General features: G+C 55.5%; 1 protein-coding gene across 1 annotated transcript; it reads left to right on the top strand.

The window, feature by feature from the left end:
- LOC110255312 (keratin, type I cytoskeletal 14) lies at positions 2,488-6,916 on the top strand. Its single transcript, XM_021067000.1, has 8 exons — positions 2,488-3,099; positions 4,330-4,412; positions 4,979-5,135; positions 5,305-5,466; positions 5,552-5,677; positions 5,763-5,983; positions 6,088-6,134; positions 6,669-6,916. Exons 1-8 carry the CDS (start codon positions 2,569-2,571, stop codon positions 6,761-6,763), a joined length of 1,422 nt encoding a protein of 473 aa, XP_020922659.1. The 5' UTR covers positions 2,488-2,568; the 3' UTR covers positions 6,764-6,916.

The raw sequence follows: 12,631 nt of genomic DNA on the forward strand, positions 1-12,631 counted from the left end.
GGATCTGAGCCAGGATTCTCATTTTGGGTGGCAGAGACCAGGCCTGCATCCCATACTGGGGTTCCAGGGTTCATGGAGGTAGGGGGCGCTGGCAAAAGTCTCTTCCTGGTTGTGTGCATGGGTTTCTGTGTCCCGGGTTCCCTGCCTTCTTTAGCTTTTGGATTGCCCTTGGAGAGGGGCAAGGAAGACGCCTCTTTTGGGTTCCACTGAATCAGGAGAGAGAGAAGAAGAACCTTTCCTGTGTGCAGTGCTCCAGGGATTCTATCCCAGGCTCCCTGGTGGTGGAGGGAGGCAGGGTGGTGGGAGAGATGGAGGGCGCAGGTGTTGGGCTCTGCACCCACTCTGCTCACCGGGTCCCTCTGGATGTTGCGTGTTTTTTTTTGTTTTTTCCTGGAGAGCCCCACCCCCACCCCTCCACCCCACAGCCGACGGCAACATGTCTCCTGACAAAAGCATCCTTAATTTTGGCCTCAGCTGAAATCTCTGCTGCCTCTGACTGAGGAAATTGTAGGGCTGGGCCGGGGTGGGGGACCCTCCTCTGCAAGGAGATTAGGAGTGTCTGTCAGGGTGGCTGCGGAGGGGCGGGGCCCTGGCTTACTCACATCTTTGAGCGTCCTCAGCCTGGCGGATCTGGGGAGCCCACAGCCTCAAGTGCCTGTCTCAGCATTGGCTTCTGAGTCGGGGGTGGGGGGTGGGTGGGGGGGGAGGGCGGCTCCCTGACGTCTGCTTTGGTGGCGTTGGCAGGTGGGGGAGGTGGGGGCTGGGGGCAGGGGGAGGAGGAGGAGGAGGAGGCTCCGCTTCCCTTCCAGGAGCAGTTGATCCTAGGAGGGTTGGAGCCTCCAGCGGGGGCTGTTGGGGCCTGTCTGGGGAGATGGGACGTGTCAGGCAGCCTCAGACACGACCACATTCCTGCTGACATGCCTGCCGGGGTCCGTGGCGCGGAGGGGCGGCGGGAGGAGGGGGTGAGGCTGGGGATGGTGGGTGCCTTTGGAGGTTGTCTGGGAGATGTGGGTTAGCCGAGGTCCTGACATACAAATCTCTGAGGCAAAAGCAGATGGACCCCTGGAAATGTCCCCTGACCTTCAGGGCCTCAGTTCTCCAGGGTCCTGGAGTCCACTTTTGGGTGCCTGCATGCAACCCCCCCAAAAAAAACCCCAAACAGTCCTTGGGTCAGCTTCACAAAGGGCTCAAACAAGAGTGCCTGAGCCAGATCCTCCCGTGGGGCCTGCCCTGGGGGGTCTGAAAGCAAAGATGCACCCTCCAGTCCTGTTCCGGGGGGTGTCGCTCCACCCACTCAGGGGCCCAGACTAGCCTACAGCAATGCTGCCCAGACTTTGTGCCACATCTGACTTGGCAAAAGCCATGTTGGATTCTCACAGCTGACTCTGCAGCAGCAGGGCAGGTGGTCTTCACTCCCACTTTACAGACGAGCACACTGAGACTCCAAGTGTCAGGTCCTGGGTCACACAGGAGTAAAGAGCAGAGCCATGACTTGATCTGATGCCATGCTCTCTTTTTTTTTTTTGTCCTTTTGCCATTTTCTTGGGCCGCTCTTGCGGCATATGGAGGTTCCCAGGTTAGGGGTCGAATCGGAGCTGTAGCCACTAGCCTACGACAGAGCTACAGCAACGCGGGATCCGAGCCGCGTCTGTGACCTACACCACAGCTCACGGCAACGCCGGATCATCAACCCACTGAGCAAGGCCAGGGATCCAACCCGCAACCTCATGGCTCCTAGTCGGGTTCGTTAACCCCTGCGCCACAACGGGAACTCCCCTGATGCCATGCTCTTTCCTGATGTTTCCTGGGACACCACATGCCCTTGGCCAGACTGAGCAGCCAATGCTGTGAGCCCATCCACAGGCGCATGGAGGCTTAGGGTCTGAGCCCAGGGCTGGGGAGCGTGGTCTGCCTTCCCCTTTACTAGGGGTGTCGGGATGGAAGCCTGAGCCCCCTGACCACTGGCTGGGCATGTTTCCAGGATGTAACAAGCTCCTTAGCGAAGCCCAGCAGAGTCCCCCGAACCTTGCCTCTTTTATGGATGGTCTTGCTGAGTGGGCATCCTCCTGCCTGATGTGACCTTGCCATGTTGATGCTCCTCCAGCCAGGTGTCACCTGGAGCGGGGGGCTTCATCTAGGTGGATGTCACAGGCCCCCCTAGTTAATGGGGGAACTAACAGGTCACTAGGTTTGCGGTGCAGAGAGGCTCCAGTCCCACCGCCTGGCTGAGCCTGGCGAGCAGGCTCCTGGGGCCCGAAGGGAAAGTGTAGCCTGCAGGTCCACACCTCCTCCTGTGAATCACACCTGGCGGGACAAGAAACCCCAAACACCCCGAACAATGAGTTTCCAGTAAAATATGACAGACATGATGAGGCGGAGGAGAGGAGGGATCTGCCTGGGAGTTGGCACAGGCTCCTGGGTGATGAAAGCCAAGGGGAATGGAAAATGCCAGGCCCGCCCCTACCGAGGAGTATAAAGCCGGGCATCCTCTCCGAACTCAGCCACCGAGCTCCTTTCTCTTCTCTCTGCGACTTGCTCACTCGCTCGCTCACCTCCCTCCTCGGCACCATGGCCACCTGCAGCCGCCAGTTCACCTCCTCCAGCTCCATGAAGGGCTCCTGTGGCATTGGCGGTGGCTCCAGCCGCATATCCTCCATCCTGGGCGGAGGCTCCTACCGGGCCCCCAGCGCCTACGGGGGCCTGTCTGTCACCTCCTCCCGCTACTCCTCCGGAGGGGTCTGCGGGCTGGGGGGCGGCTACGGTGGCGGCTTCAGCAGCAGCAGCAGCTTCGGTGGGGCCCTGGGTAGCGGCTTCGGTGGAGGATATGGCGGTGGCCTTGGCGCCGGCTTCGGTGGTGGCTTCGGTGGTGGCTTCGGGGGTGGCTTCGGGGGTGGTGACGGGCTCCTGGTGGGCAGCGAGAAGGTGACCATGCAGAACCTCAACGACCGCCTGGCCTCCTACCTGGACAAGGTGCGCGCCCTGGAGGAGGCCAACGCCGACCTGGAGGTGAAGATCCGCGACTGGTACCAGAGGCAGCGGCCGGCTGAGTCCAAGGACTACAGCCCCTACTTCAAGACCATCGAGGACCTGCGGAACAAGGTGCGTGGGCCAGGCAACAAGAGGTGCCTTTCCAGCCACTTCATTCAGGAGCAATAGACGGCCACGGGCAACTTGAGCTTCCTAGACACGAGAGCCTCCAACCCTAGACCCCTCCTTCTGGCTCTGGACGCCCCGCACAGAGCTGGCCTCGGAGAACACGGCCTCCCTTCCCCATCTCGCTCATGCCCCTCTAGGCTCCAGGTCCTTAGACTGGGAAAGGCCAGGGGTTCCCACCCTTACCCGTTGCAGAGGAAGAAGTTGAAATTGGGGGCTGTCTGCCCAAGGTCCTACAGCAAATGAATGGCAGAGCCAAGGCAAGGATGCTTCTCTCCTCCTGCCAGCCCAGGAGGCGGCTACCTGTCCTCCAGCGCAGGGGAGGAGCGAGGCTGTAACGGGACAGGGCTAGACACCCATCCTGCTCATGAGCTCATTAGTCTGGGCTGTGGCGGCTGCCGCCCATGAGCCCTGGCACGGGCGGCCCCTCCCCACAGCCAGGAGGGCAAGGAAAAACCCACAGAGACAATCAGTGGTGACCCACCTTACATGCCCTGCACAGGAGGGCACCAGGGGCACATGTGTCCTCTGACTCGAGCCCCCTGCTTCCACCTCACCCCCGGAGCCCTCCCTGCTGATCCTGCTTCCTGGTTCTGGTGCTCTGCGTGGATTAGGGAGATTAGGCCATGAGGGAGGGAGCTGCAGCCCATCCTGGGTCAATCAATCTTTTTCTTTTTTTCCTCCTGCTTCTTTTCGAAGCTGAATCTCCATGTTTGGGAAAGCCTCACTTGAGGTCCTGTGTGCTGCGGGCTTGCAGAGGAGTGTAGGTGCCTACAGAGGACTGGCGGGGCTGGCTTGGGCAGAGAGGGGGATTCGGGACGGGAAGGGGGTCTGGAGAGCCTGGTTTCTCCCCTCCTCTGTGCGTAGGGAATTTGAGGCCTGGAGATCCATCACTGCAACAAGTCACTGGTAGCACCAGGACCAGAACTCAAGGGCTTTTGATTCTGAGGCCCGGGCTCTTTCTATCCATTCTACTCATTCTCCTGACCAGGAGTCAAGCAAGTCCTGAGTCAAAGCTGGGCCTCTGGGGGCTATCGTTCAGGCTGCTGTGCAAAGGCTTGTGGGGAGTAGGGGGGACTCAGGCCAAAGCATGAAACCAAAGGCCGATGCAGGCTGCAGTCCAGTGTGGCTGGTGCCGTCCATTTGACCAGGGACCTCTGCTCTTTTCATCTGCAGATCCTCACGGCCACCGTGGACAACGCTAATGTCGTGCTGCAGATCGACAATGCCCGCCTGGCCGCTGATGACTTCCGCACCAAGTGAGTTTGCAGCGGTGGCCCAGAGCATCCAGTCTCCCCGGGGTGGGGCAGTTTTGGAATGTTCTCTAAACAGAACTGGCCAGTGCCAGGGAGGCTGTGTGAAAACCCCTTGGGGTGCTTGTAAAAATGCAAGGCTCTTGGGCCCCACCCTTGGGATTTTGATTCAGTTATTTTTTACAGGGTACTTGGGTGATTCTGATCTACAGCCAGATTAGGGAGCCACTGCCTTGGGGAGAGGCGCTCCCACTTCCCACCTGCCCCCGAAGTGCAGGAGGGAGTCATATTTGGGTGCTTGTGTGCTACTGGTTGGCTGAAGCCGGAAGCATCTTGCCTCTGTACATTCTATAGCAGGTTGAGCTGTCTCATTCCTGGCACGGAGTCCTGCCCCTGGAATATTCGGATCTGAGCAATAATGGGCCCCAAGTCTGTCCATGCGGTTGTTAAGACTGGCTCCCTGAATCACCGGCGGAATGCCAACTACCAGCAGGAGCTGCAGGCGGAAGAGAAGAGAGCCTTCAGTTCGGCCAGGATGGGTGTCTCATTCCTTTTCTCTTGGGTCATTCCAGGTACGAGACGGAGCTGAACCTGCGCATGAGCGTGGAGGCCGACATCAACGGGCTGCGCAGGGTGCTGGACGAGCTGACCCTGGCCAGAGCCGACCTGGAGATGCAGATCGAGAGCCTCAAGGAGGAGCTGGCCTACCTCCGAAAGAACCACGAGGAGGTGAGCCAGCCTCGAGGGATAGCTGGAGGACGGGGCGGGCGCGGGGGGCGGCGCGGAATTGCGATGGCGAAGGACAAGGTCCGGGCCAGGGCATCTCTGCCTAGGGAGCCCTAATAGGCTGCCACACGGAAGCGCCTGACTGTGGCCTGACTCTTCTTTGGCCGTGCAGGAGATGAACGCCCTGCGAGGCCAGGTGGGCGGGGACGTCAACGTGGAGATGGACGCCGCCCCCGGCGTGGACCTGAGCCGCATCCTGAACGAGATGCGCGACCAGTACGAGAAGATGGCCGAGAAGAACCGCAAGGATGCCGAGGACTGGTTCTTCAGCAAGGTGGGTGGCTTTCTGAGGGGCCCCTGCCTCCCGGGACGTGCGCCTCCCGGAACTTGCATTGTGAACGCTGGTTTCTCTGCTGCAGACGGAGGAGCTGAACCGCGAGGTGGCCACCAACAGCGAGCTGGTGCAGAGCGGCAAGAGCGAGATCTCCGAGCTCCGGCGCACCGTGCAGAACCTCGAGATCGAGCTGCAGTCCCAGCTCAGCATGGTAGGGGGCGCTGCCGGGCCCGGGGTGCGCTCACCGCGCCCTGGAGGGAGGGAATGACTCCCCATCTTCTTTCCTTCCTTCGCAGAAAGCGTCTCTGGAGAACAGCCTGGAGGAGACCAAAGGCCGCTACTGCATGCAGCTCGCCCAGATCCAGGAGCTGATCAGTGGCGTGGAGGAGCAGCTGGCGCAGCTGCGCTGCGAGATGGAGCAACAGAACCAGGAATACAAGATCCTGCTGGACGTGAAGACGCGGCTGGAGCAGGAGATCGCCACCTACCGCCGCCTGCTGGAGGGCGAGGATGCCCAGTGAGTGCTCTGGGGGAGCCCCCCTCCCCCTCCCCGTCCTGCCTGCGACTGTTCACTCAGTGCCCCCAGGTGTCTAACGCTCTTGCCCCTTTCTGTCTTCACAGCCTCTCTTCCTCGCAGTTCTCCTCTGGCTCTCAGTCATCCAGAGATGGTAAGACCTTCCTCCTCATCAAACCTGGACTCAGGACCACCCCCTGTCTCCCAGCAGGTGTAGGATGTTGGGTGGGGGCTCTGGAGGAGTCGAACTAGGGTTTTCCCGCCCAGGATCCCTTCCTCATGCACCTCTTTGGATAGAAGAAGGCATTCTGCTAAACCCTCCTTGGGGTTAGCTGCTAGAGGCCTGATGTTTGTGCCAGACCCCCTCGTTCTGGTGGTCAGCACCAGGGACAGAGCCCCACGTGGGTCTTCCCACCCAGACCAAGCCGTCTGGGCAGATGCAGACCGAACCACTTTGGTCTGAGTTATTAGGGAGCCCCAGTCTGAGGACACCTCAGGGAGCCCTAGCCTGAAAGAGATGTGCTGATACTCTCCGTGCGGAGGCAGGAGCAGTGAGTGAAGCGGTCATCAGGGCAGAGGGCAGCAGCGAGAGCGTCCCTTCAAGTTCCTTTAGCTCTTGGCCTCCCCACTCCTGATTTCTCCATGGTCTGCCCACCACGGATGACGCCCTCTCTCTCCGCTTCCCCAGTGACCTCCACTCGCCAGATCCGCACCAAAGTCATGGACGTGCACGACGGCAAGGTGGTGTCTTCCCACGAGCAAGTCCTTCGCACCAAGAACTAAGGCCGCTCTGCACAGCTCAGGCCTAGGAAGCCGCCCCCCCGCAGATGACACTGGGGGATCCCCTCTCCCCCCACCTCGAGCACTTCATACCTGAGTCCAGTTTCACCCCTGCCCCTCCCAGCAATCAATAAAGCTTCATTCTGAGTTGCACAACTCCTGCCTCTGCCTGGTCATGGTCAGGGGTGGAGGTGGGAAGAGAGCGGGGGAAGCGTCTTTTTGGAGCTCTCAGAGCACCTGGCTATGGCCTCTGGGACCGGGAGAAAGGACCTGGGGGTGGACTGGGCTCAGGTCCCAGGGTTGCCTTCGCCATCTCAGAAGATGGGTGTGTGTAGCAGGTCATGGGCGGAGTCTCCTGGAGCAGGAGGAGCATTCATTCATTCCCTCACTCTTCCATTTACTTATTTATTCATTCATTCCCCAGGAATGCTGAGGGCCTTTTGTGTGCCAGGCATGGTGCTAGGTTAGGGATGTTTCACCTTGGTTGTCTTTAGGGATTCCTTTGAGTAGCTATTGAAAGCTACAGATCTCTTCCCAACCCGAAGACGCATACACACATTTGCATACAACTCATGACATTCCCAGGTCTCCTAAAGCTCATCCATGGAGGTCCGGGAATCCAGAGAGAACCTATGTTTACAAGGAGTTTTGTCTCCCTCCATCCCATCTGCTCTTGCCTCCAGAGCTGGGTGTGCATTCTGCTGGCTCTTAGTGAACAAGTTGATGAGCCTCTCCGAGACTCCGTTTCCACATCTGTAAGGTGGGCATAATGACAGTGCCTCCCCTGAAAGCTTGTTGCCAGGCTTCGCATGTCAGCCCTGGAGCACAGTGCCTGGCACAGTGCAGGCTCAGGGCCCGGCTGTGAAAGTGAGTCTTTTCTCTGAGCTGTCTCTAGGACATGGAGACTCTCGTTCATAATGAGGGTGTTTTAGAGGCTCTGGGAACAGAGCGACTCGTTTATAAGGCTGATACTGCTCTGAATTAGTGCTGGGACCTTGGCGTCTCGGTCTCCCCAGTTATCCACTAAGCCTCTAGGAATTGATACGGGGTTCAGCGAGTGAACACACTGCAAGAACCAGGCTTGTAGGAGCCTCTTCTGGTGGGGAGTGCCTTTTCCTCCCTTTTGGGGGGCTGGAAAGAGAGGGAAAAGGGGAGACGTAGCCCGAGTGAGTAGCAGAGATTCCAGAGGAGGGCAGGGCTCACCGCCCTGGGCTAGGAAAGAGTTGACTAGTCCCTGGGTTGACTTCAAGAGCTCATTCATTTGGCGGCAGAAAAGAAGCTGCGAGGGGAGGGTCAAGGGTGGGACTAGGATGAAAGGAAAGACAGTCTTTGAAGGCCAGGGGGCTAAAAACCTGGGCTTTGGAATCAGCCATCCTGAGTTGGAGTCACGCTCCTTCACCGACCAGCCTGGAAGGGTTTGGACAAGATCCTCTTTTGCGAGGGAGACGGGGAACGAAACCCTCACGACACACGGCCACGGAGGCTCAAATGATCTCATGCGGCAACAAGTTTAGCCTCGTGGTTGGCACACAGTTGGTGCTCTATAAATGGAAGCGGAAGAGGGTGGGTGATTAGGAAAAGGAATGAGGTGACGCTGGTTTCTTTGGACCTTGTCTTCACCCCAGGGGAGAGATGCCTGGAACTCCGAGAGGACATTTTACTAGAGTGGGCCACTTTGGGGTTGAATGACAGAGTTTTGGAGGTATCGGGGGACAGTTCAGGGAGGAAGGAGTTTTTAAGGAGGAGCTTCCTTGGAAGCTGGTCCCCTAGCTGCCCAAGAAGGTAGCTGGCCCTGGGTTTTCCATTCCACTGTGGCAGCCTCAGCATGGGGATGGGAGGAGGATGCAGAAAGGACCGTAGCAGTGGGCTCAGGCCTGGAACAGGGCCTTCCCAGGTCCCTAATCACATTGCAGGTAGATGCTGGGCTCACAGGCAGAGCTTGGAGGGACTCTTTGAAAAGGTTTCTAACCAACACACTTGACACTGACCTTGGGCTAAGAAGTTCCCAGGTATTAGGCATTCACAAAAGGCCTCCAATACTTTTTGTACTACCTCTTTCTTTCCTTTCCTTTTTTTTTTTTTTTTTGTCTTTTTAGGGCCGCACCCACAGCATGTGAGTTGGAATTGGAGCTGTAGCCGCTGGCCTATGCCACAGCCACAGCCATGCCAGATCCGAGCCATGTCTGCGACCTGCACCACAGCTCAAGGCATCCTTAACCTGCAGAGGGGAGCCAGGGATCGAACCCAAGTCCTCATAGATACTAGTTAGGTTCATTGCCACTGAGTCACAAAACGGGAACTCCCCTCTTTTATTTTTTCATTTAACATATTTAGTTCTCCTAGCCATTAAATTATTTAAAACATTTTGTTATATCAACTCCCCTTTCATTTCTTTAAAGAATGTTTTTTTTATTATAGTTGAGTTACAATGATCTGTCAATTTCCGCTGCACAGCAAAGTGACCCAGTCAGACATACGTACATTCTTTTTCTTATATTATCTTCCATCATGTTCTATCCCAAGTGACTGGATAGAGTTCCCTGTGCTGTACAGCAGGACCTCCTTGCTTATCCATCCTAAATACAGTGGTTTGCATCTATCAACCCCAAGGGCCAGTTCAGCTTTCATTTCAACAAAGACATATAACATGAAGAAAATCCTATGTTACAACCCCAAAATGAAAATCAGAATCACTTGCCAGAAGTAGAAGGGAATGATAGAAGTAAGTACTTCACTTCCAGCTAGATACGATTGATTCCTAAGTGTGCTGACTCCAAGGCTGGCTTTGGTTTTGTTAAGCCGGGCGATTGTCAAGCGTGGAAGGGTGTAAGCGGGGCCCTAGGGTCTGAGAAGTTCTCCTTGACTGAGCAGAAGATTAAAAAATGGAGAAAGGAAATATTTTTTTCACCAAGTGATTTACTATTATTATTATTATTTTGTCTTTTTGCCATTTCTCGGGCTGCTCCTGCAGCATATGGAGGTTCCCAGGCTAGAGGTCGAATCAGAGCTGTAGCCACCCGCCTACACCAGAGCCACAGCAACACCAGATCCTTAACCCACTGAGTGAGGCCAGGGATCAAATCCGCAACCTCATGGTTCCTAGTTGGATTCATTAACCACTGAGCCATGATGGGAACTCCGTGATTTACTATTATTTAACAGTCTCCATGCCTTGCCTAAAAGCATCTCAGGAAACACTTGTCCTTTATGAGGCATAAATATCATTTAGCAACAGCCCAGAAGGCGCTGCCTCTTTCAGAGGTCATTTTAGATTACCCAAGCCTCTCTCTTCTTATCTGTAGCTTTTTTTTTCTTTTTCTTTTCCTTTTTAGGACTGCACCTGTGGCATATGGAGGTTCCCAGGCTAGGGGTCTAATCAGAGTTGTAGCCCCCAGCCTACTCCAGAGCCACAGCAACTCGGGATCCGAGCCGCGTCTGCAACCTACACCACAGCTCACGGCAATGCCGGATCGTTAACCCACTGAGAAGGGCAGGGACCGAACCTGCAACCTCCTGGTTCCTAGTCGGATTCGTTAACCACTGCGCCACGACGGGAACTCCTTTTTTTTGGATGCACCCACTGCAATGCAGAAGTTCTCAGGCCGGGGACTGAACTCTTGCCACAGCAGCAACCTGAGCTGCAAGCAATGATAATGCCGGATCCTGAACCCACTGAGCCACCAGGGAACTCCTGCTGTTCATATTTCATTTCACACATGAGCAAACTTGCTGAGAGGGATTAAATGACTTGCCCCCAAAGATCACACAGCTTCCAAGTGGTGGAGCCAGGATCTAAAATAAGAGGTCACGGAGTTCCCAGTGTTAAGAACCCAGTGCAATCTCTGCGAGATGCAGTTTTGATCCCTGGCCTCGCTCAGTGGGTTAAGGATCCGGCGTGGCCATGAGCTGTGGTGTAGGTCGCAGATGTGGCTCAGATCCAACATTGCTGTGGCTGTGGTGTAGGCTGGAAGCTGCAGCTCTAATGTGACCTGTAGCCTGGGAGCTTCCAGGTGCTGCAGGTGCAGCCCTAAAAGGGAAAAAAAAAAAAAAAAAAAAAAAGAGGTCCTATCCAGCAAAGCAGGATTATTATGACCATTTTAGAGATGAAGATGCTGTAGCTCAGAGAGGGTGAATAACGTGTGAATAACGTGAATAAGGCAACACAGCTTGTCCGTGACTAAATAAAAGCTGAAGTCCAGTTTGGCCTGGCTCCAAAGCTGGTGCTTTTTTTCCTGCCCTCTCTGATCTCAAACAACTCTTGAGCCCTCCCTGAATTCAGAGACACAAGAGGTAAAGTTTTGTCAGAATCTCCTCCTGGGGGAAGCAGTGATTGTACAAAGAGCTGGGAAGGAGATGGGCGACCTTCCGCCTGTGGATGCTTTCCCGGGTCCTCGGGGGGGCCCCCAGAAGGTCCTGGCTCTGGGCCGGCCCACGGGAGGAGGGGGTAACCAAGCGGAAAGTGGAGGAATGAGAGTGACAGCTGGGTGCCCCTGAGAATCCTGGCTCCAACACCTATCACTCCAACCCTCGTAAACCTCATTCATAACCTCGTGTGCTTTGATCTCCCTGAGTTTCCCTTCCCCCCCGAGTCCCTCCTACATGTTGAGGCTGCTGCTGGCCCTCTCCGCCTTGGGGCCCTGAGGTGCTCTTGGGAACAAAATCAGTTTCCCTCTTTTTTTTTTTGGCTTTTTCTTTCTTTTTTAATTTTAGGGCCATAGCTGTGGCATATGGAAATTCCTAGGCTGGGGGTGAATCGTAGTTGCAGCTGCCAGGCTAGACCACAGCCACAGCCACGTGGGATCTGAGCCTGCATCTGCAACCTACGCTGCAGCTCATGGTAATGCTGGATCCTTGTGACTCTTACTAGACTGAGAACCACTGGGACTATCTGAGGGGGGGGCGCGTGAAACCAAAGAGAAAGTTCAAAGGAATGGGCCACCACCATCACCAACCAATAAAACCCAGCAGAAACAACCCAGTGTGAGGTTAAAAGATAGTGAGGAAAGGTAGGTGTGGCCTGTGTCCCTCTTTACGAAAATCTCTAATTCTATTTTATTTTAATTATTATTATTTTAATTTTAATTTAATTATTATTATATTTTAATTATTATTATTATTTTATTTTAATTATTATTATTTTTTGTCTTTTTGCCTTTTCTAGGGCCACACCCGTGGCATATGGAGGTGCCCAGGCTAGGGGTCTCATCGGAGCTGTAGCCGCTGGCCTATGCCAGAGCCACAGCAACGTGAGATCTGAGCTGCATCTGCAACCCACACCACAGCTCACCGCAACGCCAGAACCTTAACCCACTGAGCAAGGGCAGGGACCGAACCCGCAACCTCATGGTTCCTAGTCGGATTCGTTAACCACTGCGCCACGACGGGAAATCCTGGAGTCTGTTTTAATCCCTTCTTCAGATTATTCATTCATGCGTTCATTCATTTGACAAATATTTATCGGTGCCTTTTCTGTGTCAGGTGTTGGAAATCAATACAATTGTGAAAAAAATAGATGAGGTCCGTTTTCCCCACGGGGCTCACAGTCTAGTGCTGGAGGCAGATAAGGGGCTTGGTCCTGGCTGAAGGATGCGGTGAGAGCAGTGGGTGATGGGAGGGACGGGGGACAGGGCAAGCATACAGCCCCCGCTATCCCACCATGGCAGCAGCCAGTTTTCTATATTGGCAAGACTTTTAAAAGCCTTTGTTTTTTTTTAGGAGTTCCCGTCGTGGTGCAGTGGTTAACGAATCCGACTAGGAACCATGAGGTTGTGGGTTCGGTCCCTGCCCTTGCTCAGTGGGTTAACGATCTGGCGTTGCCGTGAGCTGTGGTGTAGGTTGCAGACGCGGCTCGGATCCTGCGTTGCTGTGGCT

The sequence above is a fragment of the Sus scrofa genome, chromosome 12 (genome assembly GCF_000003025.6).
Source record: "Sus scrofa isolate TJ Tabasco breed Duroc chromosome 12, Sscrofa11.1, whole genome shotgun sequence".
NCBI classification, from domain to species: domain Eukaryota; kingdom Metazoa; phylum Chordata; class Mammalia; order Artiodactyla; family Suidae; genus Sus; species Sus scrofa.

Bases quoted from the DNA above. Each gene is read 5' to 3' on its own strand.
- LOC110255312 (XM_021067000.1), top strand. From the start codon at position 2,569: ATGGCCACCTGCAGCCGCCAGTTCACCTCCTCCAGCTCCATGAAGGGC. The intron at 5,136-5,304 runs GTGAGCCAGCCT...TTGGCCGTGCAG, and splicing joins TCCGAAAGAACCACGAGGAG to GAGATGAACGCCCTGCGAGG. The intron at 5,678-5,762 runs GTAGGGGGCGCT...CTTCCTTCGCAG, and splicing joins TGCAGTCCCAGCTCAGCATG to AAAGCGTCTCTGGAGAACAG.